At 48.9% G+C, this 26,727-nt stretch overlaps 1 protein-coding gene across 1 annotated transcript; it reads left to right on the top strand.

Moving 5' to 3' along the window:
• Window positions 1-23,141: 23,141 nt before the first annotated feature.
• On the top strand, window positions 23,142-24,233 carry LOC135888319 (urotensin-2 receptor-like). The gene has a single exon (XM_065416131.1). It carries the CDS (start codon window positions 23,142-23,144, stop codon window positions 24,231-24,233), a length of 1,092 nt encoding a protein of 363 aa, XP_065272203.1.
• The last annotated feature ends 2,494 nt before the right edge of the window (window positions 24,234-26,727 follow it).

The following is a 26,727-nucleotide window of genomic DNA, read 5'->3' as shown; positions in this document are numbered from 1 at the left end:
TGCTGCCCCAGCCCTGGGCTCTCCCACCCACACCCCCTGCCGCCCCAGCTCTGGGCTCCCTCATTCCCCCCCACCATTGCCCCACACACACACCTCCTGCCGCCCCAGCCCTGAGCTTTCTCCCCCCCCCCACCTGCACCCTCCCGCCACAGCCCTGGGTCACTGGTAACTCGCTCCCACGGCAAGTCATTCAGCAGGAATTCTGCATGTGCACAGAACACAGACAGGATTGGTTCCCATATGGTTACAGAACTGCAGTAAAGTGGAACAATTTTCAGCTTGTGTGATTGGAGGATATCTGGATGCATATTATAAGACTGTCCTCCATAAATGAGGAAAAGTTGAGGTGCCTTTATTATTCTTTTGTTCCACTCTTTCTTTCTATGGGGAATTTGCCAATGCAATATCACTGTCTTCCTTTTAAACAAACAAACGAAAAAAAGGCAATGGCTGTTGAAAATAGCAATTCCAGTCCTAATAACCACTGGGAAGCATTTCTTGCTCAATTTTATCCTACTTTTTCTACAGCAAGTTACAGTGGATCAGTATATTTGATTTGGGAGAAATGAAGTAACAGCTGTCCAAACTGAGCTTGAGCACTCCTGAATTTTGAGGTGTTCAAATCTGGAAGGCAGGTGCTGGGGGGGGGGGAGGGGGTGTGGCTCCGCGGGAGAGCACGGCAGCATGTATGCAGCAGTGTCTGGCGCTGCGCGGAGCCAGACACGCTGGTCTGAGTGGCATGGTAAGGGGGCTGGAGGGTTGGATGGGGCGGAGGTTCGGGGGGGCAGTCAGGGTCAGGGAGAAAGGGGGGTTAGATGGGTCAAGGGTTTGGGGGGGCAGTCAGGGGACAGGCAGCGGTTGGATAGGCATGGGAGTCCCAGGGGTTTGTCAGGGGACAGGTAGGGGGTGGCGTCCTAGGGGGGAAGTTGGGGGGGGTCTCAGGAGGGGGCAGTTGGGGACAAGGAGAAGGGAGGCTTAGATAGGGGGTGGGGTCCCAAGGGGCAGTTAGGGACAGGGGTTCTGGGAGGGGGCAATCAGGGGACAAGGAGCAGCGGCGCTTAGATAGGGGGTGGAGTCCTGGGGGGCAGTTGGGGCAGGGGTCCCGGGAGGGGGTGACCAGGGGACAGGGAGCAGGGGGGTTGGATGGGTTGAGGTTTCTGTGGGGGGCAGTCGGAGGGAGTGGATGGTGGCAGGGTGGGGCTACCCTCCCTCCCTGTGGAGTGTCCTATTTTTTGAATGTTAAAATATGGTATCCCTACTCACAGCACAGCTCTCCATTCACAGCAGGCTGCAGCATGAGGTCTCACCTACCTCACTCCCTCCCCCTCTTTCCTGTTGGTAGTGGCCAAGGGAATGCTGGGAAATGTAGTTCTTTCCCTGCTCCAGGGCAGGCTCTATAGGCAGGGAGCTAACCAAGGAACTACAGCTCCCAGGGCCCCCTGTTGGTTCTCTGCTCCCGTGCTGGATCCCTGCCGCCCCTGCAAATAGGCTGCCCCAAGGACGTGCTTGCTTTGCTGGTGCCTAGAGCCGCCCCTGCTTGGCTCCTATTCACCCAAATATTCCCTGTAACTCACCTCACCTGTTTCCCTTCCCCCTACAATTTCCCACTCCTCTGCATTCCAACAGCATGGCTCCTTCTTACTATCTGCCTGTGTGTTGGCCTGAGCAGTGGGCGGTGGCCCTGGGTGCCAGCTTTTGAAGAGGCCCCACTTGCTTGGCCGCTCAACCTTTTTTTTTTTTTTAACTTGGCCATTTGGAAGAGTGACAAAAAAGGGTGGCAAAATATCCAGGGCTGGTCCTGGAGCCGGTGGTGGAGGGAGCATTCACCATGCAGGAGCGACAGGCTCCCCACGGTCAGTTCCTGTGCTTGGTGCACAGCAGTCACCCCACAGCCAGGAGAAGCAATTGCAGGAAAAGTCCGGCTCAGCCCCTGCAGTCCCGGGCAGCAACTTGCTCAGTGCAGACAGGACCGCCAGAGAATTTAGGTGCCAAAAACTCTAGGGAGTCTCCACTGAGCATGTATACACTGAGGGGGGTTTTCCCCCAGAGACTTATCACTTAGCCAAATTTGGGTGTTTTCTCAAAGATGGCCCCACAGTGAACCCCTGCCAAATTTCCCCTTCCTACTCCAAAGCCTGGAGGCACTAGAGCATCTCTACAGAACAGTTGTAAGAATCTTTTAAACAAGTACAAAGCGTATCATTCCCTAAGCTTGTACTCAGGAATGGCTGAATCATTTAGCCAAAACTACCACCTATAATGACACTGTTGTCTGTCTGTACTTCCACAAGTCTGTATGTGTCACTGCTGTCCTTTACTGGCTGTCAGGCTTCTGGGAGCTTTAGCCTTCAGGGAATATAAACTGTAATACTGCTGCGCAGGTGTGATTATTGCATAGGTTATGATGACGTCTTTATTTTGCTGTCCCAATTTGATTAGACACTAGAGTCTTTGCCATTATGGTTACATGAGGGAGCTGCCAGCATGTTCTGATAGTTTAACTTGGCTTAGTCTTCCTCAAAGCCCTTTTCTGGCCTCTACCATAGCTCTTAAGTTACAGAAAAGACTTATACAAAAGACAAACTGAACGAAAGCCTGTTTCCCTTCCTGGCAACAGAAACTTTGAACAGTTCTAAAATCTGAAACATCAAGAGCTCTTGCCTCCATGTGAGCTTTGATTTCCTTTCACAGTATTTCTGAAGCCTGCAGATAAAGAATGTAAACTGCCTTGCCACAGGCATAAAACCTCACATTATGCAAACAAAAGAGGTTAGGTATCAGGTGATATATCTGGAGGATTAAGCATGAGTAAAGCAGCTACCTCACAGGGTAAAACAATGAATCTGCCCATTTTTGAATGGCTGAAACACAGCCCCGCTCAGCGCTAACAGCTGGAAGCATTAATGTGTGATAGTGCAAAGCTGGGGAGATACAATGTAAGGACTGTCACTCAGTAAACTCACTGACTGTGTAATACCAACAGGCAACGCTTTAAATCCTTTCTAAATACGCTGCACTATGCGTTCAGAGAAGCTCCATAGGAGTGAAGCTGCACAGTAAAACACAGCTGATCTGTACTTACTAAGCAAATGGTATTTACTCCTCCAGTGCTAGCAGTATAGATTCATGCCTCGTTTTTTTAAAATGATCGGTTGGTATTTAAATAGCATGCATGACTGTAGCTGTTGTATATACCCTAGCGGAAGTTGTAAAAATATCCTCAGTAGCGGATAATTCTCTGATCCATAATAATATAAATAGAGAAACAAGGTGAGTGAAGGAATATCTTTTATTGGACCAACTTCTGCTGGTGAGAGAGACAAGCTTTTCACTTACACAGAGCTCTTCCTCAGAGCTTGTCTCTCTCACCAGCAGAAGTTGGTCCAATAAAAGATTTCCCCTCACCCACCTTGTCTCTCTAATATCCTGAGACTGACATGGCAATAACATAAGTAGTTTTTCATAGAATATCAGGGTTTGAAGGGACCTCAGGAGGTCATCTAGTCCAACCCACTGCTCAAAGCAGGACCAACCCCCAAATGGCTCCCCTCAAGGATTGAACTCATAACCCTGGGTTTAGCAAGCCAATGCTCAAGCCACTGAGCTATCGCTATCCCTCCCTGCTGACAACTTAATCCCATTGCCAGAGGAAATTAGCACTTTGCACATTCAGGGTCACATTTGCAGAGGTATTTAGGCAACGAAAGATGCAGATATGTGCCTAGTGGAAATTTCAAAAGTGGTTAATCAGGTGCCAGTGAACCAATGGGAGTCAGGCACCTAACCTGCTTAGGTGTGTTTGAAATTTCCATTAGGCACCTAAATTGCTTTGAAAATCTGGCCCATGGTTCCTGTGCTAATTGAATCCTGTGCTTCAGACCATAAATTGATCATCACAGAGGTTAGGAAGAACTGCCCCCAGGGGCATGAGACTTGACATCTTGCTCAGAACTGTGAGCCACTATTTTACCACTCTGCCTCAGCAGGAGAGAGCTTTGCTGCTACTAAGCTCTGTGTCAGCACCCTGACACACCAGCTTGTCTGCTTTGCCGGCAAACTCTTCAGGTCTCTGCTAGCCCAAATCTTCCGTTGCAGGTAACAACCCCAGTTTCCAAGTTCCTCGGAGATGTCTCCCTGCAGTGACCAGTCCCTCTCACTGGGCATTCACAGAAGCTATTAAGTTTGCTGTCTCCAAAGAGACTGTTAATACAGTTTGCTCCATCCACTGTTAATACACAGCCCTTCAGTCACCTCAGACTTTCCCTGGCATGGGGCCCCAGACCTCCAACGTGTAGGCGCACCAGCTTCCCCACGTTAAAAGAAATCACACGCAGGCTTCTACCACGGGAAATAACACCTTTCCAACCTACCAAGCCCTGCAGCGACGGACTAGTGGTGCCGGGGACAGGATTAGTGAAACTGGCAGTCCCTAGCCATGAATCTGCACATAGGGGGCGGTAGTTAGATGGTCGTCTGGCACCTGAACTGAGACAGGGGTGCAATTTGGCAGCTACTATTGCAATAGAGTAGTCTTCTTTAGGATCCCCTCTGCTCACCCCGCATGGGGAGAGGGCTAGAAAAGATGCCCGAAACCGAGGCTGTCTCATACACTCCTGGCTAGATTATCACGTCCAGTGGGATCACTCTGCCTGCCTGCAGTCGAAGCTATAAAAAGACAGCGACTTTTGCTACATGGAATGTTCACACCCTGACGGATAACAAAGATAATGTACGGCCGGAAAGAAGAACTGCTATCGTCGCCAGGGAACTTGCGAGGTATAACATCGACGCCGCTGTCCTGGGTGAGACAAGGTGCCCAGATGAAGATGGAGGTGGAGGCTACACCTTTTTCTGGAAAGAAAAATCTGCAGAGGACAGGAGCATTCACAGTGTCAATTTTGCAATTAGGAATAAGTTTGTCAGTCAGCTTACAGAATTTCCTGTAGGTATCAATGAACAGAAATAATTTTCTCCCAGCGAGCCACTGGCCTGCCACAAAATGTCTGTACCTACTGCGGGCGGATTTGCAGTTCCAGGACCCATATGTAAATCCATGGTAGAGATCATCCTTGAATTGAGGGCTCACCAATCAATCAATCAATCACACAGTCTTGAGATGGTTTGTAATAAAACAAGAAGTTTATTAACGAAGAACATAGATTTAAGTGACAGTAAGCAAGAATAAAAAAGAGCTACGGTCACAAACAAAAAACACTTTCCAGTGACTAAAATTTAATTTTAGCAACCTACAATCTTTGCCTGAGCAGTTTTCTTACTTACATCAAGTTACCAGCATCTTTTGCCTTTCAGGTCAAGAGGCTCCAGGTTTCATAGGCTCAAAGGGTGCTGTGCCCTATCCATCCCCTCTGTGATGGACAACTAAAATGTCCTTTTTGCTCTCCTTCTATCATTCAAAGTCTGTTGTATCTGCCTCAAGACCCAGAAAGGCTTCCTGGGGTGCAGATTCTGTGTCCCCCCCCATGATTTTTAAATGGTTTTCTCCCCCACTAGTTTAGCTCGATGGCTTTGTTCATCTTATATGTAAATATACTTTCATTGTTCTCTACCTGTAACCAAGCCAGTCAGACAGGCAAATACATATTCCTTTGTCTAGGGCTCGGCCTCCCAAACATATTTTAAGACCATATATCCAGCACACCTCTATCACCTTTTGTATACAGTCTGTACAGACTTCACATAATGATTTTCAGGACCAGTGTGCCACCAGTTAACATATGATACCATACATGACACCTTTTAGATACAGAGCATGCCCAACACAAGTGTGTTCAGGCAAAGAGGTTGTCAGGCCTGATGTGGGTTACAGTATGGTGGGCCCTTTGCCAGTTGGCATTGAGGGGCACGCAGGGTTACTCAAGGGATCTGCATGAATTACCCCCCAATGATTTTAGTTCCTGTAGAAAACTCCTGTAACGCCCCCATAGGGCCAGTTTATAATCCCTAGCTCATAAAGGCAAATATAACATGATGCAATAGCCTCTGGAGATTCCAGGTGTCCCAAATGTGTCACACACAGCACAATAAGCTACATGCATTATAGTACAGGGGAATACTAGACTCAGAGTAATGGCTAGACAGAATGTTTGAATATCAGAGATTTCCTCAGTGACAGATTGCATGTTAAGTGTATTTAGAAACCATGTAAAGTGTCACTTATTTGCATTATAGAACTAGTGAGCAAACTATTATTGACTCCATCCATCTTTAAACCCGACAGTTGATGACATGCATTGCTGTGGCTCTCCCTGAGCTACGTCTTACAGTAACTGTATGTGAAACAAATGTTTGATGCTCAATTGATATTTAATTGAGACTTCAGAGGTGTCTGAATCTTGGCAGAGTAACTGCACTGTGGCACCTCAGGATCACATGGGCGTAACACCTTCAATAAACAAACAAAATGCTGGGATAAGTGCCAATGACATTAGTCAGTGTTTCATCACTTGGCCTGGATATGCAACTGTTCTCATATAATCCTCCCTGTTGGTGTTCTGCTCAATACAGAGTGGTCATCCAATGGAACTACACCTCCCAGAAGCCACTGGGGGGTGGGAGTGTGGTTTAGTTGTTAAATGAGAGTCAGGACTAAGTAAATGAAACCATACAACCTCCAGATGGAACAGATCTCAGAGCCCTTCAGTCATCATTCAACTGATATTCCGCTCAAGACCAGTGGGCCAGCCTAGAGCGAAGGGAACTGGGTAAAGCACTGAATTCCACCAGCTACTCCCCCTCCTCCTCCATAGTCCAGGCCGTAGCCCTTCCTCTATACCAGGGGTCTCAAAGTCCCAGCCCGCAGGCCATCTGCGGCCCGAGAACCTCCCCAATGTGGCCTGCAGGGCTCCAGCAATTTTGGGGCCGGGTCTCTCCCTTGACCCCGCCTGCCGCCCCCGGGCACTCACCCCCCCCCCAAATCCCCCAGGCGATTTAAAACAGCCTGGGGCCCTGCCCACCACCGGCAGCACAGCGGAGCTGAGCGGCTTCCTGCACGCTCGCTCCACGTGGCTGCCAGCCCCTCCCTGCGGCCCTGGGGCAGGGTGGGGCTGTGCCTCCGCGCGCTGCCCACCGCAAGCGCCCCTGCAGCCAATGGGAAGCTGTGGAGGCGGTGCCTGGGGGCAGCAGTACACAGAGGCCCCCCAGCCCGCCCCGCCTTGGAGCCCCAGGTAAGCACCGCACTCCTACCTCCTCCCCACATACCTCTTCAGTGGCTCCAGCACCAGGGGCAGCTCTAGCTTTTTTGCCGCCCCAAGCACGGCAGGCAGGCTGCCTTTGGCAGTGCGCCTGCGGGAGATCCGCCGGTCCCGCGGCTTCGGCGTACCCGCCGCTGAATTGCCACCGAATCCGCGGGACTGGTGGACCTCCCGCAGGCAAGCCGCCGAAGGCAGCCTGCCTGCTGCCCTCACAGCGACCGGCAGGGCGTCCCCCGCGGCTTGCCGCCCCAGGCATGCGCTTGGAGCGCTGCTGCCTGGAGCCGCCGCTGTCCAGCACCCTCTTTGCCCTTGCATCAGGGCCTCAGTCTGCAAATCCCTGCAACCTTCCAGGAACTGCCTTTAACTCCCTGGGTCTCTGCCTACAGCACTGCTCTGCCCAGTGTGCTTGCTGCTGTCTGCTGCAAGGCAGCCAGTCCTCCTCCCTCCTTAAGCTCCAGGGAGTGACTGAGTCTGCTCTGTTCTGCAGCCCTTCTTATATGGGCCAGCCCAGCCCTGATTGGCTGCTCCTATAAGCCCTTCTGTGATTGGCTGCCTCCTGCGCAGCCTCCCTAGGGCTGCTTTTACTCCCTTTTCTGCCAGTGTGGGGTAGAGCCCCATCACAGGGAGGGAAGATAGACGCAGTGAATGGCTCATCTCCATGGGCCTTGAAAGAGAAGAGTTGATAAGGAGTTCAAAAGGGAGCTAGATAGATTCATGGAAGATAGGTCCACCAATGGCTATTAGCCAGGATGGGCAGGAATGGTGTCCCTAGCCTCTGTTTGTCAGAAACTGGGATTGGGTGACAGGGCATGGATCACTTGATGATAACCTGTCTGTTCATTACCTTTGGGACATCTGCCATTGGTCACTGTCGGTAGACAGGATACTGGGCTTGATGGACCTTTTGTCTGACCCAGAATGGCCGTTCTTATGTTCTTATGATATGGCCCCTAGTTGGAAGGATGGGAGAAGACACTGGCCCCTATTGCTGCTTCTCCAGGCCATTGGGGCTTGGGAAATAAAGTTTTTTTCCTAGCTGCCAGCTCTCCCCCCATGCTGTTGTAAGCAGAGGAGTTAAAATGTCCCTGCTTCTCCCCAGCCTAGGCACTGAGGGAAATGGAGTAAAGACCCCAGACCTCTCCCTGCACCTCAGCAGAGACCCCCACCCCAACCTAAAGAAAAACTTAGGTCAGGGCCTCTACCTCCCCACCCAGCCTACCCTATCCCCTCCCTCCAGCAGGCCCCAGGCTTCACATACCTGCTTGCCCTTAATCTATTTACTAGGGAGGGCCTAGCGCCCTTTTATCACTGCAGCACCCAGCCATCTCCAGGGGCCATTAGGGGGCCACTCCCTACACTCCATGGGGCTAGCCAGTAGGCCCCACGCCCAAATCCATGTAAGTGACTTCAGAGATTGGGTCACTTGTCTGCTGTGCTATCATGAAGCCCACTGCACTAGTTCTTTAAAAATCTGGTGCTAAGATGGCTCCCAGTACCCCGGGCTTTGAGACCTACAAGGTAGAAGTTGGTACAGCTCTTGATTTAGAGATATTGAGCTGCACTGAGCCGCCATTACATTTTACAGCTGAGCTCAGTGGGGGTGGAAAGGCTGGGTTTGCAATACAACCAGAGATAAGAAGAAATGGCATTTTCTCCCCCATTTTAGTACCTCCTCTTCTAGTGCTTCATCGCCTCTGAACAATCCTCCCCCAGCCCTTTATTCAGCTCACTCCTTTTCCTGTATAAAAGAACAAAAAGCCCAAAGCTTTCAATAGGCTATTCATCTGCATTGTACCAGGTGTTTTCTTCCTAGGAGCTGCTTGACAGAGTGAAATTTACCTTTAACTTCTCCTATTCATTCCAGAACAGAAAGAAACGTGTTATATAGACAAATTCCTCGCTGAAGGAACGTTCATTCTCTGTACAAGTGTCTCTAAAGTTAAAGAGCTGCTGACACCTCATGGCAAACTTTAAAAAGCCGTCTGTTTAGAAACATCTTTCTTCTATAACAGCAGCCACCACGTGTGCTGGGCCCCTCAGTGGCCTCTGTGGAGACATTAAGATTAAGACACAAAGCTGCAGATCTATTGAACTATGGTTATATCGACTCTGTTGTATGGCAGTGAACCATGAGTGGTGAGGTAAATTGCCAGATTGCCAAATTGTGGCAGATTGGCATTTTCCATTTTTGTCGTCTTCATCAGCTGCTCCATGCTAAGTGGCAGGACAAGATCAGCAATGAGGATATTTGTAACTAACTGAACCTACCCATCAATCCATTAGCAATGGTTCAGTTTCAGCAGCTTTCTAGGTACTGACATATTATTAGGATAGAAGACCAAAGAACTACTAAGCATATTTCTTAATGCTGCTACATGCCCAGCAATAACATGGGTGCCAAAGCTTCAGTGGCACTGTAAGATAAGACAATGATGGACATAGATTGAACATCCTGCTAGACCATCTTAAAGATGTAGCTAGAGATTGATCTGCATGGCACTCGATCTGTGAGGAGGCTACATCCCTTTGAGATTTGCCTTGATGATGTTTAGAAACAATTTTTCTTATATATATATATAGAGAGAGAGAGAGAGAGTATATTTCTCATTCCTTGCTCCTTATCCTATAAAAGCAACTGCTCCTGTGACGAACAAAAGCATCTCTTGAATGTATCTGTTGAATAAAAGCCCATCAGATATGTTGTGCTCTAGCTAACAGGGCTGTCCTGAATGATTATTACTGATTAAATGCCTAAGCATTACATGGTTCCAAGAATGCTAATTAACTTCCCACAGAGAAGCAGTTTGGGGATGTGATCCAATTCATATCCAAACAGAAAGGACAGCTAGAGAACTCTTATATGGCTGATGGGGTTTGACTTCTCATATAGTTCCTTTCATCCAAGACAAACTTTAAGCCTTATAGAACCCCTTTGAGGTAAGTATGGTCCCGATTTTACAAATGGAAACTGAGGAACACCGAAATTAAGTGATTTGCCCAAGGTCACAGAGGAAGCATGTGGCCAACCTATGATTAGAAATCAGACCACCCGACTCCCATGTCTGAACCACAAGACCATCTGTCCTCTCCTCATCCCTTCTTAGTCCTCAGAAACATCTAACCTTTGTGTGTTATTTGCTATAAGATAATAAGCCAAATCCTGCTCTGTTACACAAGAGTAACTGACTTAACGCCAAACTTAAACACTTAGGCTCAGATTCACAAAGGTATTTAGTGGCACCTTTGTGGGTCTAGGCCTTATTGCACAGCACTCCAGGTAGGGATGGAGGTAAGCACTATCTCATTGTGTTTCATGGATGGAGACACAAGGAGGTGAAGTCACCAATCATTGGCTGAGGGTAACTGGGGATAACATGTACCTACTCTCCAGGGGTGTTGGGAGGCTCAATTCCTTCCCATTTGTGAGGTGCTCACATGTTATGGTGAAGGATGCTGGGCCCATAAATAAATATTTTCAACAAAATAAAAGCCCTGGTGTCTGTCATTTCCAGGGGCGGCTCTAGGCACCAGTGCAGCAAGCACGTGCCTGGGGCGGGAAGCCACGGGGGGGGGCCTGCCAGTAGCTGTGAGGGCAGCAGGCAGGTGGCTTTCAGCGGCGCGCCTGCAGGAGGTCCGCCAGTCCCTCGGCTTCGGTGGCAATTCGGCGGCGGGGACACTGATGGTGCGGCACCGACGGACCTCCCGCAGGCATGCCGCCGAATCCGCCTGACCAGCGGACCACCCGCAGGCGCGCCGCCGAAAGCCGCCTGCCTGCCGTGCTTGGGGCAGCAAAAAACATAGAGCCGCCCCTGGTCATTTCTAAGCCAGCTGCTCAAATTGCACCCATATCAATGGGGATTGAAAACTGTTACCAACTGATAGTCTGCATAACATCTCTGTTTCCTACTGGAAGGGTTTTTCCGCCAAAGAATCTCCCACAACCAAGTGACATGCTTAAGTACCTGCCATGCTCCTTTCCCCAGGCATTGGGCAGGTTTGGATGGAGCGAGAGGAGGGTTGTGGTATTCTGTTAGGCAGGATTTGTTTTACTATTGTATAGTTAATTTCTTGAAGTGGAGGGAGCAATCCACCATTCCCCCTTACTATGACAGCTGGTCTATGTGATGGGAGACAAACTATAGGAGGGCCCTTACTGAGACTAGGAAAGGAAGGCCAAGGTCTGAATGGCCCATAGTAAATGAACTGCTCTCCCGTCCCTTAGAAACAAGCCCTGGGCATCAGGCTGGACAGGCACACTGGTGGGGAAAGCTTGCACCAGCACTTCTGCAGAAGAACAGAGGACTTAGCTCTCCAGAGCTATAAAACAGGCTCATTTGACAGGCCCTAAATACACTTTAAATCAAAGGAAAGCAAAGCAGTAGACATCACAAGAAGAAATACAAATGACTATGCCAAACAAGTTGCGGGGAGGGCATGAATTTATCCTGAGACGTGAGGAATGAAGTTTTATGCCCCCAAAGCTTTATGGAGCAATATGCCAGACTTTCACATTGCAACGTAACCTGATTATATGGCATGGCAGATTTTGATGTTCTCTTTCTTGCACGCCCATGTACCTAGAGACTCTGCACTATCTGCCAGGAAATAAGAACACCACGATACTAATGGGGGGAAAAAATCAAATATTCCATGTTATAGACAAACTCTCTGGGCTTGTGCTCCAAGCTGTTTGCAATAATAAAAGCATCAGTATTTTAACATGAAAATCATCTAATCTAGTCTCATCCTGGCACCTGCAAGGCTGAAGTGTGGCTTGGTTAAGACTCTGGTCATCTGTAACCTAAAGGAGAAAGGCTGTATATTATAACGCCTATCTCTCAAGCCATCCAGTCTCCTGACATTGGTTTTCTTATTGAATTTCTCTAATCCTTTAGAGAGTTGCATTTAAAAAAACCCAACTTCTTCATCACTGCATCTTTCACTTTGCTTCAATTCATCTTTGCCAGAACCAGTTCTTCCATAGAACCCCATGTCATGGGCTGGCAAGGAGGCATGTGGAAAGACATCTGCTCCCATTCTGCATTATGGAGCAGTCAGTAGATGGTGGCACAATGTAGCAGCTCTATGCATTGTGTGCAGACTCTTATATGGATCCCTTTATCTAGGGAACTCTGGTAACAACCCCATGTAGGCTCAAAAGAAGCCGTGCATCAATTCCATCTAACAGTGCATCAATTCCATCGACCCACTGGTCACACAGTTGCAAAAATATAGATGTAAGGGGCACACACGGAGTAAATAACCCATTTTGTCCTGTTTAGCCTGGTGCCTGGGCTTTTCTAAACAAGTTTGACTCAACTGTAGACATTAAGTCAAATTCATGGTTGGTATTAATGATCCTAACTCTACTGACTCCAGTTGAGCTGCAGCTGCATAAGCGAGTGGCCCAAAAGTTGATGATTATGATGAATTTATTTTACTTGCTGATGTTTATTCAAGTGCCAAGACCCCTTAGCTGCAGCTTTTCCTGGGCAGAAATCCCCGTTGGCAGAAACCTCTGAGAGTGACAGATTCAAACCCATGACACTGAATAATTACAATGCAGAGACATCAGAACAGAAATATCACAAACTGTTCCGGGGATCTCCAGAGACTGCAAACGCCCAAGCAGAAGAGGCAAGAAACCAGATGAAAGTCTGGCTTTTTGAAGGATTTTGGCAGCTTTTGGAATCCTCTCTCTCTGGAGAGGGCTGTTTCATGTTCTCTTTCTTCTTTTCCCCTCACTGTGTGTCTCCATGATGCCACTTGAGACGAGGAGAGAAGTGTAAAAGAGAAAGAAGCAGATGATGAAAGTGATATAAATACAATAGCAGCAGGTGAGAAGGTTGGATTTATACACACCCCCTACCTCACAGGAGTGTTGTGAGGTTTGATGGTGTTTTACACTGAGATTTCAAGATACAACACGCTATCCAAGAGCTATTATTACTGCTTCGTGATTTCCAGAGTTGGCCCAATGAGTTCATTGTTTCTGAAGCATGGGTTTGATCTGAAACTCACTGAAGCCAAAGGAAAGATTCCCACAGATTTCAATGGACTTTGAATCAGGTCTTCAGAGTGAGGCTTGACCAGGAACCATTTATTTAACAAGAGGAAATCCCTTTCACTCCTCACACACATTAAATGTATTTATCTTGACTTTGCAACAATTAACAACTCCTACAGAGACGGAGTAAAGACTGTGAAAGAGATGTCCCTGTTCTACTCTAACCGGGATGTCCCTCTAGCAAGGGAAGGTGGAAACCAGCAGGGGCAGTTGCCTTGCCTGTAACTTGAAGCCCTTTAATAATGCAGGATTAGGTTACAAAGGGCAGTAAGAGTACTGACCCAGCTTCCAAATGGTCAGAGAAGAGTTCACACTCTGGAGTGAGTTTGTTCCTCAGTGGGAGAGAAATGTGTGGGTGCAGATTCTGGGGACTGTTTCCTAGATTGTTTTGTTCACTTGAGCAAAGATAGATCATGCAGCAAAAGCAGCAATGTCTACCCAAGATAGTCTGCTTCCAGAACGCCGGGGAGTTCAAGTTCCCAGCTCAAACCTGCTTCTTTGCCTGGCGCTGCAATTCACACAGTTTGGAGCAGAGACCTGTTAACGGTTTGGCACAGATTGCTCTCTATACACTGACGTACTGTGTAACAGAAAACCTCTCCAACAGCCAGTATTTTGCCTCCCTTGCACCAGCTTGGGTGGCAAAGGAGGTTGATTGATGCTTTTCAATGTACGGTCCTGAATCTAGAGGGGGTTTTCCAAATCTCGCTGTAATGGCATGGGGGAGGTGTGTGGAGCCTCTACAGGAAATGGCTTGAGGTTATTACTATTAGTAGTATCACAGTTGTGCCTAAGGCCCTGAATGAAATTAGGTCCCCATCCTGCTAGGCAGATAGTAAGAGTGAGTCCCCTTGCACAATCTAAATAGACAAGTCAGATAAAGGAAATGTTTTCATCCCCATTTTACCCATTGGGAACTGAGGTAGAGAGATCAAGTGACTCGCCCAAGGTCCGATAGGGAGCCCATGGCAGAAGTACAATCAAACCCAGATCTCCTGAGTCCCAGTCCAGTGCCTTAACCCTAAGAACATCAGTCCTTTCACAGGCTGGCTCTATTCTTTGAAATTCTTCACATCACTATAACCTCTGCCCAAAGGGCATGAAAGCTATACTCTCCATCAATGGCAGTGGGTGAGATCTGCTTTCAGACGCTCCAATACAAGGACAAGATCCTACAAACACCTACGACTAAGCCATAGTACTTATTGCCCCATGTGGTCTGAGTCAGACTCTATACAGCTGTAAGTGCTGTGCTCAGCTCTAAGGATTGACGTGCTCTACACATGGTAGTATACTCTATAGGACAGATACACAGCTGGTGTACTTCAGTCTAGCTCCTTGGACTTCAACAGAGCTACACCAGTTTGCACCAGCTGAGAATCTGACCTTATTCTCATCTATTTCTACTTTAAAGCTACAAAGCACTTACAAGGTTGATTATTTTGAGTCTTGCGCCTACAGGCTCAGGGCTGAGAAATGGATCTGGGGAGCCTCAGCTGGCAGGGTATGCTCAGGGACCTCGCCAGCTCAGCCTCTGGACATCTCTGAAGATGTCTCGAATGCCTTCGACCCTTGCCCTGCTGTTGTGCTGTGAGCTGTCTCCGCTCTCAGCACAAACTGAGCACTTTTAATCTCCCAGGTATTTTGTGTGGTGATTTGCACGTTCACTTCCTGTTAAATCAGAAACTGACAGATGGGTCCAAAGATCAGCCTTTAAGCTCTGAGATGACACAAGGACACGAATGGGGGAGGGGATTAGTCCTTCCACCCACTGCTCCTTTAGAGCTTGTAGAGCCCTACCTTTCTGAAACCTAGGCTTGAAAATCCTGCAAGATGATCTCTTCAGCAAAACAGAATTACAAGGTCCTTAGCCTGTGGTGCCTGGTGAGAGCTATGTACTGCCAGGTGGAAGATTCAGGCTTGATAAACCTTGAGTCAAGATATGTCACTGCCCCTGCTGAGACAGGAAGCCTGTATCTACAGCAGCATGTTCAGCTGAGCAGATAAGGGAACAACTTTGCTGGATCTGAAAGAAATCCCATCCAATCCTCCTCGTTCAGAAGGCTGGAGGGTGTGCTGCAGGGCTTAAATAAACATGGGACACTGAAGTTTAAAGTGTGTGTGGGGGGGGGGGTGGCAAATGACACAGCCCCTTATCCTAGGCATGTAGTAATTCATCCTAAATAGGAATCAAAACCAACAGGATCCTACTTTAAAAATGGCCATGGCATTCAAGCCACAATCCAGGAGTGATTCCTCTTTTCTAGCTGTGAAGCCTGTCAAACCTGAATGGAGGAATCAAAGCCTGTTTCCAATTTACAAATGCTATGGCCTTCAGCTTCCCAAATTACACACACTCGCCTTCCGCCCGTAGATAATGAAGTAGCAGCTAATAGCTGAGTAATCCAATGCTGTTACAAAAATGACCTGGGACATAACTGCTCATTCCTTTCCCATCATGTACACCACTGCTACTCTTTTCCTAATGAATAGATTAGTTAGTTAGGAAGTTCTAATAAGTAGGCTCTAAGTACCTGAAAATAACATTACCTCTCAAAACAGAGGATCAATAAAATGGAAGGTCAAGTTATAGTTTAAGGTGGTTTTAACTGCACTGTATTTTTGTGCATGACCCAAGTACCTCAGTAGGGGAAGGTTAATAAATAAATTAAAATCATAAATTAATAGATATTACTAATATTCTATATTTTATTATTTTAAGAAATTACAAATAAAATGTGTAGGATTTCTTAGATTTAAAGTCCAGAAGAGACCATTAGGTCTGACTTCTGTATAACACAGCCTACAGAATTTCACCCAGTTATTCCTCTATTGAGCCCAATAACTTATCCTTTAGTCAAACACATCCTTCAGAAAGGCATCCACAGTCCTAATTTATAGATTTCAAGAGACAGAAAATCTGCCACTTGCCTTGGTAGCTTGTTCCAAAAGTTAATGACTCTGACTGTTAAAAATATGTCCCTTAATTTGTGCCTTGTTTAAAGCAACAAGTACAAACCTTCTTCATTTCTCTCTCCCTCATAGTCCCACTCCTTACACTGATTAGTCAAGTCTCTCTCAGACACGGTGGGCCCACTCCTGCAAAGTGCTGTGTACCATCAACTCCCACTGGAGTGCAGGAGTTGAACCCACAATAGAAGACATGCATGTTTTTCCAAGGACCTCTGCTGCGGAATGACTGCAGAGAGCAAACTACTCTTATAAAAGCTTAACAGGAATGCCCTGCGATCTGGGTGAGGTCTCCCACATGTTTCCCAGAACAAGCGTCTTGGGGATTCATTAGTGCTCAGCATTGTTCAATTAAATATTCTTCCCCTGAATCAAAAATATATCTAGAAAGCAGAAGCTTATTAACCACATTTTCAAGTTCTCTTTTTATAACTAAATGTTGCTGCTGGGTCGTTAACACATCCTGCGCTGCAGTCTCTGATCTCCCTAGCATGTGAAAAGAAAGGAGAATGTGGGGGCAAGAGAGGGAAAGCGTGTCACGATGCTGGTCTTTACCATCATGTCTGATCACCCAAAAAACCAGATAACGTGGCAGAGGAATGAATAGCTATTCTCTCCTATTTTGGCCATCTGTGCTGGCCGTTAAAATGAAGACTGGTGCCCAAGCAAAGACAACAGGTTCAAAACAAAAAGGATCGCAAAAGTTTTATGCAACCTACTATTCAAGACGAATCTAGTTATGCCAAATCCTGATCTCCCTGGGGTCTGTGGCAAAACTCCTATTAACTTCAGTGCAACCAGCGTTTAGCCTTATAAACAGTCTATTGAATTCCCAGCTGCTCAGCTGAGCTGCCAGGATGGCATGTAGCCTTGCACAGGGTGGATGCATGGGGTGGATTCAGACTTTATGGTGGAAAGAATTTCAGTCTCAGTACCTGGCTCTAAACTCTTTTGATCCCAAAGCTGAACCAGTGAAAGCTAATCCCTGTCCAGCCGAACTGTATTGAAGAATCTCGCTCTCCCCCAGCAGGATTCAAATCACATTTATCCCAGCCATTTTATTCAAGGTAGTTTAAAAGTTTGTATAGCTGTGAAGACACAGACACATATTTGTGGTTACAGCAGCACAGCCTGATGCTGTGGCTTCTTGTCAAACTGTGTAGTAAATTACAGATGAGAATTCCATCGAATATTTTCACAGGGCCAAATCCTGGTCACATTGAAGTCAATGGGAATTTTGCCACTTTGTAGTAAGCTACAAAACTGAGCCGGGGGCTTTCACTAAAACATTTTCAGTTGTGGTCAAATAACATAAACAAACAAGGGTATCATCTCAACAGGCTGGAGATACGGGGAGGTTTTCAAAAGCACAAAGGTCAGCGAGGCATCCAGTTCCCACTGGAAGTCAGTGGGAATTGGGGGCCTAATTCCCATTTTTGCCTTTGGAAAATCTCCCCTTTAAATATGGATGGCCCAAACCCACACCAGTCTTTAAACCAGGGATCCAGACCTCCACTGGTTTTGCAGAACAAAACTACACCCTTGCCCATCTCTATTTTCAAAATCGTTTTATAGGTTTTTCTTATAAACCTCATTCATTCCTTTAGGTAGTTGAGAGTAGCAAGATGAATCAGCTGTCACGTTAAAGCTCAGATTTCAATTTAGCTAGAATACTCCCTTGATATTGAAAGCAGATAGCGAACAAACAAGATTTAAACTACCAGACATTTAAAACAAAATCGGTATGCTCTTTCAGCCTCCTCAGTACAGTCCCTGCTCTTGAAGCCTGGCCATCGCTGTCAAGGTCTGTCTCTGAATATGCCCAGAATGCTAGATACGTAGTAGCTGAGAAACAAAGTGCTACCTCTGTCTCTGTTTCTCTCTGTTGCTGTTCATGGGGTGATCTGCTTCAATTCATTTGGCAGACTTAAGGTAAAGCATTGAGTTGGCACTTGCCAAAGAAGGAAACGCTGGAAAGAAGAGGAAAATGGCAATAAAAAAGGCAAGGAAAAGCCCATGAAAGATCCATATCTTGGTCTAAATCTTGCTGTCACTCTTTTTTGGGGGGTTATGGAAGTATACGCCTTTGCTGGTGGCATAGTCAATCTCACATGTAGAGGTCTTACATATTGAAGTCCATGTCTTAATAATTTATTTCTTTGAGCAATAGAGGGATAAAAGGTTTAAGCTACTCAGCTTCTGTGGATTTCCACTGCTCCACAACCTGGACCAAGATGTTAATTACTACCAACCCACGTATCCCCATAGGCACAGCCAATCATTTTGCCCCTCAGTTCCTTGGTTTACTTCTTACTCACCTTTGCAAAGTCCTTTAAAAGTGAGTGCTAAATATTATTAAGATTTCACTTCTATGCACCCACACACCTGTATAATATGGAACAATGTCCCGCTGGGCTGCTTTCTGGGGAGCGCCCTGGGGATTACACTCATGAAACTTCTTTGCGCCACCGTGGGTGAGGGCAGCTATACCCAGACTACATGCACACATACATTCTCTCATAGGGCTTGTCTACACAGTGGCGCAGTGCAGATTACAGGAGTGTGAATTGCAGAATGCGCTCATGAGTTGTGCTCCGACTGCCCTTTGTGTAGACCCTGCTGGTGCGAACTAAAGGTACCTAGCAACAGAGGGTCCTGTGGCACCTTTGAGACTAACAGAAGTATTGGAAGCATAAGCTTTCGTGGGTAAGAACCTCACTTCTTCAGATGCATCAGATGCACCCACGAAAGCTTATGCTTCCAATACTTCTGTTAGTCTCAAAGGTGCCACAGGACCCTCTGTTGCTTTTTACAGATTCAGACTAACACGGCTACCCCTCTGATAAAGGTACCTAGTTCACACTGATGTAATTCTGTTTCAAACTGGACTATGTCAATATGTCATCACGGAGCAGGTAGAACTCAACACGTTAGCACACTCTACAATTCACACTCCCATAGGCTGCATTACACTGCTGTGTACACAGTCTCATAGTGCAAACCACTATAGAGTCAAGTCACAATGAACAATAAACACAATACACATGAGTCACTGGCCAGCAATCTTCCTCCATGCTTTGCATTACACAGCCTTGAGAAGCACGTCAGACTGCATCCTGTCCAGCCAGCCACTTCATGTCACCACGGGTTTCCCGCCCCCTGGCCCCACCCTCAGCCCCTGACATCAGAACCTGTGACACATACGTTGGCAATACTCTGCTCATCCAACACACACGTCCTGAAAACTCAAGTTTTCTTCATCTGATCATCTTGATAATATCAGGTATCACTCCGATGATGCTGTAAATTTGGCAGATTACTGCCTCGTTCGTCATATGCATAGTATAGCTAACATACAGCAATCCCCTTTAGCAGTTCAATTCAAAGGCAGAAAACCTCTTAGGATAGGTCTACACAGCACAAAAAACAAAACAAAAAATCCCGGGGCTCAGGTGCGGGGCTGTTTCATTGCTGTGTAGACTTCCCGATTCGGGCTGGAGCCTGGGCTCTAGGACCCTATGGGGTGGGAGGATCCCAGACTTATAGGGACTTAGATGTCACCATTGTCTTTGTCATTTCATGTGATATCTTTAGAGCTAACTTCTCTGCTTCCACTGCTACTCTTTCTAGCTCAGGATGATGTTGACCAATCACAGTCATGTGGCTTTAGCAGTTCAGTTGTGCCAGGATGATGAATGCATAGAGCTAGGTCAGGCTATGCCCACTGACTCACAGTATGATCGTGGGCAAGTCATTACTCCTGGGGGAATTCTGCGCCAAAAAAATAAAAATTCTGCACACAATATTTTAAAATTCTGCATATTTTATTTGTCAAAATAATACAATATAATCACACTGGTTTCAATTATTTTGGTAATTTATTTAAACTACAGTACAATGGATGGAGAATGGGAGTGGGGAGCATTGGAGGAAATCCCCAAACGCCCTTTGTCTAATAGTAGCGTAGCTAGTATTGACCCTTTACTTATAGTTATTAGTCAACAAATATATGCAGCCATATGCTCAGTGTTACATCATAGGCAACTGAAGAGCAAGTGACGGCTGGGGACTCAAACTCACAATTTATATTGGCTACTGACCATCTCCAGAAAGGTCAGTAGTGAACAGTTCATGAAACACATTTTGATGATTTTTTTTCAGTCCAAAAATTTAGACCAGTTTTAATCCCTAAAGCACCATAAGCATTTATAATACCATAAGGCTCCTTTACACCACTCTGGCAATGTAAAGGAGCCTTAACATTTTTACCCCTGTTTTATATTCCTGGGGGAATTCACTAAGAACAATGGGAACAATTCACTAAGCAGGCAGGCTGCTACATTCTGCTTTGCCCTAAGGGACAGAGCCTGCCCCATGCCTACATCCTCAGAAACACCCCAAAGCTCTGCCCCTCCACACCAAGTGTGCTGCAATAGTGAGGGAGAGAGACAGAGTGTCTCTCTCTCTCACTTGCACAACTGCCCAGCCCTACCCCTTGACAGTGATTTACTGGGTCCCCAAACCGACCTGTCTGCATTGCCGGAGAGGGGCGCATGACCGCTCTTGCGGTTTCCCTTTCAGAAGTAATTTTTCTGCAGGGAAGCAAAGAAATCTGTGAGGGCCATGAATTCTGCACATGTGCAGTGATGCAGAATTCCCCCAGGAGTAAAGTCATGTCTGCACAGGGGTGCTGGAACAACTTGTATAGTGCTGGTGCTGAGAGCCATTGAACCAAACTGTAAACCCTGTATATCAGGAGTGGGCAAACTATGGCATGCGGGCCACATGCGGCCCATCAGACCTTTTAATCTGGCTCTCAGCTCCCACTGGGGAGCAGGTTCGGGGGCTTGCCCTGCTCCACACAGCAGAGCCGCCTGGCTGCACCTCCATCTAGAAGCCAGAGGGGGGACATGCTTCCAGGAGCTGCTTGAGGTAAGTGCTGCCCAGAGCCTGCACCCCTGAGCTCCTCCCCCCCATGCCCCAATCCCCTGCCCCAGCCTTGATCCCCCTCCTGCCCGCTGAACCCCTCAATCCCAGCCCAGAGCCCCCTCTTGTACCCCAAACCCCTCATCCCCAGCCCCACCCAGATCCTGCACACCCAGCCAGAGCCAGAGCCCCCCTCCCATGCCCTAACAGCCTGCCCCATCCCTGATCCCCATCCTGCCCTCTGAACCCTTTGGTCCCAGCCTGGAGCACCCTCCTTCACCTCGAGCCCCTCATCCCCAGCCCCACCCCAGAGCCCACACCCCCAGCTGGAGCCCTCACCTCCTCCCGCACCCCTACCCCCAATTTTGTGAGCATTCATGGCCCGCCATACAATTTCCATACCCCAGTGTGGCCCTCAGGCCAAAAAGTTTGCCCACCCCTGCTGTATCTGATGGAAACCATTTCAAGCCAGAGGGTACAGCAACACCCCTAGTTCTAGCTCCTATGTGCCTTCACAAGGGGATTAATGATCCTTCCTTTCCTGGTGGGCGTCTTTGTGAAACTAAATACGTAAGACCCTGATTCTCCCTTGTGCCAAGAAGATCAACTTGGTGTAAGGGGGAAGGGCAGGGCAGGGGAGCAGCCAGGGAGGTGGTTATGCCTATCTCATTCTCAACCTGGTCCAGCTCCAGCGTAATTTACAGAATCACAGGGCTGGAAGGTACTTCCAGGAGTCATCTATTCTAGTGCAGCCTCCCACACTGAGGCAGGGGCAAGGAAACCTAGACCATCGCTGACAGGTGTTTTTCCAACCTCTTCTTAACAACCTCCAATGAGCCAACCAGCCAGGTGTGTTGCTCCACTGCTTAACTGTCCTTATAACTAAGAAGAGTTCCTTAACATCTCAATCTAGCTAACTCTCCTTTGTTGCTGATTTGAAGACTGTTGTTAGGTCTCCCCTCAAGACTACTGCACGTGCCCTCACAGATCAGGTTTTCTAAACCCCTTGCCATGTTGTCACCCCTTTCCCGCTCCAGAGGGGCTGCTCTAATGTTCCCTTCCCAGTTGGCAGGGCATGCCCTGTCCGAAACCCTCTCCCAACAGCCTAGGTAGGGGGCAGGCCTACGAACCTCAGATGGCTCGTCATGCTCACCTGGCCACTCCAGCCGCTCCTTTGCTCACCACAGAGGGGCAGGAACAGGAGCCGGGTTTGTAAAACACTCTATTAATTATTGCCCAGGATTTGTCACTCGGCTCCTGGTGGCCTCATTCCCATGCCCAGAAGAGGATGCAGCCGGCGATCTGTGCCCCGGGCTCTGCCCATTGCAGGGATCCAAACCACTGAGGTCTGACCCGCTGCCCCTCAGCAACCTTCCTGCCTCCCCCCCCCGGCCCCGGGATGAGCCGGGATGGGTGGGGCGCGTCCGTGGGTCCCTAGTTTCGCCTTCACTCGGCCCCGGGGCTGCAGCTGGGGAGGGGCCCTCCCCGTGGGTCCTGGTATGGGTGTGAATGAAGCAGCAGCTGCCCGGCTCTGGCGGAGCCCGGGGCCAGCCCACGCCCGGAGTGACCCGGGCACGCCCAGACACACGCACCCAGCTCACCCCCATCACGAGCCGAGCGTCCGATGGCCACATCCCCCCGCCCCCCCGCCGCGGCTGCTCCCGGCAGCTTTCGCAACCCGGAGCCACTCGCCGCCCGCCCGTCCCCAAGGCGCGGAGCCCCGGCGGCGGCTGGGGGCCGGAGCCAGAGCCCTGCCCCTCGCCGAGTGGCTTGGCCGGCTGGGACTCGCCCCCGGGCTGCAGCGGGCACCGGGGGAAGGGCCCCGCTGGGCGCTGGAAGGGGCTCGGGGACGGCTCCTGTCCCGGCTGAGCAGCTGCGCCGGGGAGCGCGCCAGGCAGGGCGCAGCAGCCCGGGCGATGCCCGCCGCCGGGCGCCCTGCAGCCGGAGGCCGCCTGCCCTGACCTTCCATGGAGCCCAACCTCACAGCCGGCGGGGCAGGCAACGCGTCCGGCCGGGCGGCGGGCTCGGGCGGCGGCGGCAGCGAGCTGCTCATCACCTCCGCCTTCGGCACGGTGCTGTCCTGCATGTGCGTGGCCGGGGTGGCGGGGAACCTGTACACCCTGGCGGTGATGTGCCAGTCCGCGCGCTGCGCCGCCCCCATGTACAGCTCCATCATCAGCCTGGCGCTGGCCGACCTGCTCTACCTCTCCACCATCCCCTTCATCGTCTGCACCTACCTGGCGCAGGACTGGTACTTCGGGGACCTGGGCTGCCGCGTCCTGCTCAGCCTGGACCTGCTCACCATGCACGCCAGCATCTTCACCCTCACCCTCATGTGCGCCGAGCGCTACCTGGCCGTCACCCGGCCCCTGGACAGCCTCAAGCGCTCCCGGGGCTACCGCAAAGCCACGGCCGGGGCCGTGTGGTCTGTCTCCCTGCTGCTCACCCTGCCCATGATGCTGATGGTCACGCTGACCGAGGCGGGCCAGGCCGGGGGCAAGGTGAAGCGGATGTGCGCCCCGACGTGGAGCGCCGATGCCTACAGGACCTACCTGACCGTGCTGTTCAGCACCAGCATCATGGCCCCGGGGGTGATCATCGGCTACCTGTACACGCGCCTGGCCAGGACCTACCTGGAGTCCCAGAGGAACCCGCCCCACAAGGAGGGCAAGAGGTCCCCCAGGCAGAAGGTGCTGATCATGGTCTTCAGCATCGTGCTGGTCTTCTGGGCTTGCTTCCTGCCCTTCTGGGTCTGGCAGCTGGTGCGCCTCTACCACAGCTCCCTGCATCTGACTTCGCAGACCCAAAAGTGCATTAACTACCTGGTGACCTGCCTGACCTACAGCAACAGCTGCATCAACCCCTTCCTCTACACCCTGCTCACCAAGAACTACCGGGAGTACCTGCGCAACAGGCACCGCAGCTTCTACCGCTTCACCTCCTCCTTCCGCAAGCGGAGCTCCAACCTGCAGTGCTCCTGGGGAAGGGCCACGTCCTCCAGCAACCAGTACGACTACGGCTTGGAGTCCCTGGGCATGGCAGCGCTGAAGGACAAGTGAGGAGGGCGAGGGGCTCCAGCCAGGTGGGAACCAGAGGAATGTCTGTCCAAGGTAAGGCTTAAGAGGCCCACAAAGCCAAGGTACCGCTGGGAACTGGCTCTCGGGGTACTTCCTTTACATCTTGGGCAAACTCCTTCCAAGCTTTGTCTAGCTCCTGCTCCACGTTTGGTTTACTTTGGTTCTGGGTACTGGTGCCCACGCTCCAGGACTAGAAACCTGGCCGTCTGAAATCTCACTTGTCCTGTACATAGTACTGTTAACTGTTCAGAATGTGTCTCAGGAAAGTTTTAAAGACCCTTTCCCATTTCATCTTAGACTTGAACTCCTCTTTTATAGAGTGTTCTGCACTTTGATCAAACTCTTCACAGAAGTGGGGAAAGGCTGTATGGGTACATTCATTGTGGCAGTATGGCCAACCCCAGGCATGACAAACTCATGGGCCAAGCCCTCTGGCATCATGAGATTGTCTTACAAATCAGGTGAAATTGAATAAGAAGACATTTGGGGTTCTTTTTATTGGCCTCCTGGTTCTTGCTGCTGTTGGGTTTTGTTTTCTTCCTTAGGGATCGTATTTTCAAGCTTTTCTCTGTAATCATAAGGGCTAGAAACTTTTTTTTTTTTTTAAAGAAAGCTGGGATTCTCTAAATACCTGACTCCAGGAGCTGGGGCTTAAAAAACAAACAAACCATGAACATTGTGAGACTCATGATAAAACTGTGACAGTTGGCAACACAGTTGTGGGGGACATGCATTAGAACAACGTTCATGCCAGAATCTCCTTGCAGTTTGCACCAGTCTCTTTTAAGAGCAAGATGAGGAACTTAATGAATTAAATACCATGCTGGTATTGTTTCCTGATTGTGTGATTCAAAAACTAGAAATTGCTCTGCTGCCTTGAGCCTTTCTACTGCATTTTCTAGGGAGAAGAGGGATGATTAGGTCAGAAATGGACAATAATAAGCCAAATTAATTACTGGTGTAACTCCAGTGAAGTCACTTTGGTTCAGTATAAACTACTCATTATTGTTCTTCCACCTAACATCTAACAGCAAACCTCCATCACACCAATTTCAAAAATATGCTTGAAGCCTTTTTTTTAAAAGGGTAAAACCTCAATTCAGACAAGATTATTAAGAAGAAATGGTTCATCAGTGGTTTTCCTCTCAGTCGACTGATCGCTTCTTCACTCAGCACAAGGGTCTGTAATTATGAGAGCCAAAGACCCTGATCCTTGGCTGCCACAGTCAGGGCTGATGAGAGGCTGGGAAAGGGGGGACAATTGTACTAGGACCCCAATCACAGGTCACCCCCAAATGTCTAACTGGGATGAAATGGGAGAGGTTGAGATCCCAGAAAACATGATATGCCAGGGCCCCAAATTTCTCTCAGCAGGTCTGCTCCCAGTGTAACATGGAGTGTAGGAGTGGGGACAAAGATAGCTTTAAGCCATGTTTCTTTTCCCCATATCTTGGGTCACTCCCCTGGGATAATTTACAGTGCTGTGGGGATTGCTCTAAATTATGCCAGCTGCCAGAGATCCCAGGAACTGTTATAGCAGCTGGCGATTGTCAGGGCCCATGGAAGCCGTAGCCATCTTCCCTGTCCCCCAACCACCCCAGTCCAGCCACAGAGAGGTGTAGCAGAGGAGCCACTACATCAACTCTCTGCTACTGAAGGGTTTCTTTCTACTAGAGTGATCCCTGCTGAGGCCATTTAAGCCGGGTTTAGGACAGCTTTGTGTTGGACCAGAGGCACAGGGTAGCTCAGCGCAGCCACGGATTGCGACCAGAGAATTCAACACCAATACATTCTGGGTTTTAGACGTTAGACTTGTCCAGTACTTTTTGGTAGACAAAAGGAGAAAGCCAGGTACATACTGGAGATGAATACCAAGGAAACAAGGCTACTGCACCATAAGTCATGCACTCGTTAATAGAGATGCAGCATTTGCTTTGCATTTAATAATAAAAAAAGTTAACTCCCATCAGGTGGTACTTGTACTCCTCTAACACTACCACTTCCTCTAAGACACGGACACACTGCTTCAGCCTGTACTGTTACCGTATCGTGCGGACTAGCTAGCTAGCTAAAGTGTCATAGAATCGTAGTGTTTAAGGCCAGAAGGGACCACTCTAGTCTGACCTTGTGTAAATCACAGGCCACCGGCACCACCCAGAGAATAGAAGGGATCAAGGTCCACCAGTGTCTAAGGCCCCTGCCATGGCAGGGAAATCATTGAGATATACTCAGATAATCCTGATAAGTGACCCATACACTGCAGAAGAAGGGGAAAAAACCCAAACAAACGGAAAAAAAACCCCAAGGTGACTGCCAATCTGACCTAGGGGAAAATTCCTTCCCAACCCCATATATGGGGATCAGTTACACTCTGAGCATGTGAGCAACAAGCAGCCAGCCAAGCACCTGAGTGAGAGAGAAAGAATGCTCAGCACCACCACAGTGCCCTGGCCCAACCTCCCTCTGTCCCCCTCCA

Source organism: Emys orbicularis, chromosome 13, assembly GCF_028017835.1.
Source record: "Emys orbicularis isolate rEmyOrb1 chromosome 13, rEmyOrb1.hap1, whole genome shotgun sequence".
Classification (NCBI taxonomy): Eukaryota; Metazoa; Chordata; order Testudines; family Emydidae; genus Emys; species Emys orbicularis.
Note: the sequence above shows the minus strand (reverse complement) of the source record. Positions and strands in the feature narration are given on the sequence as shown.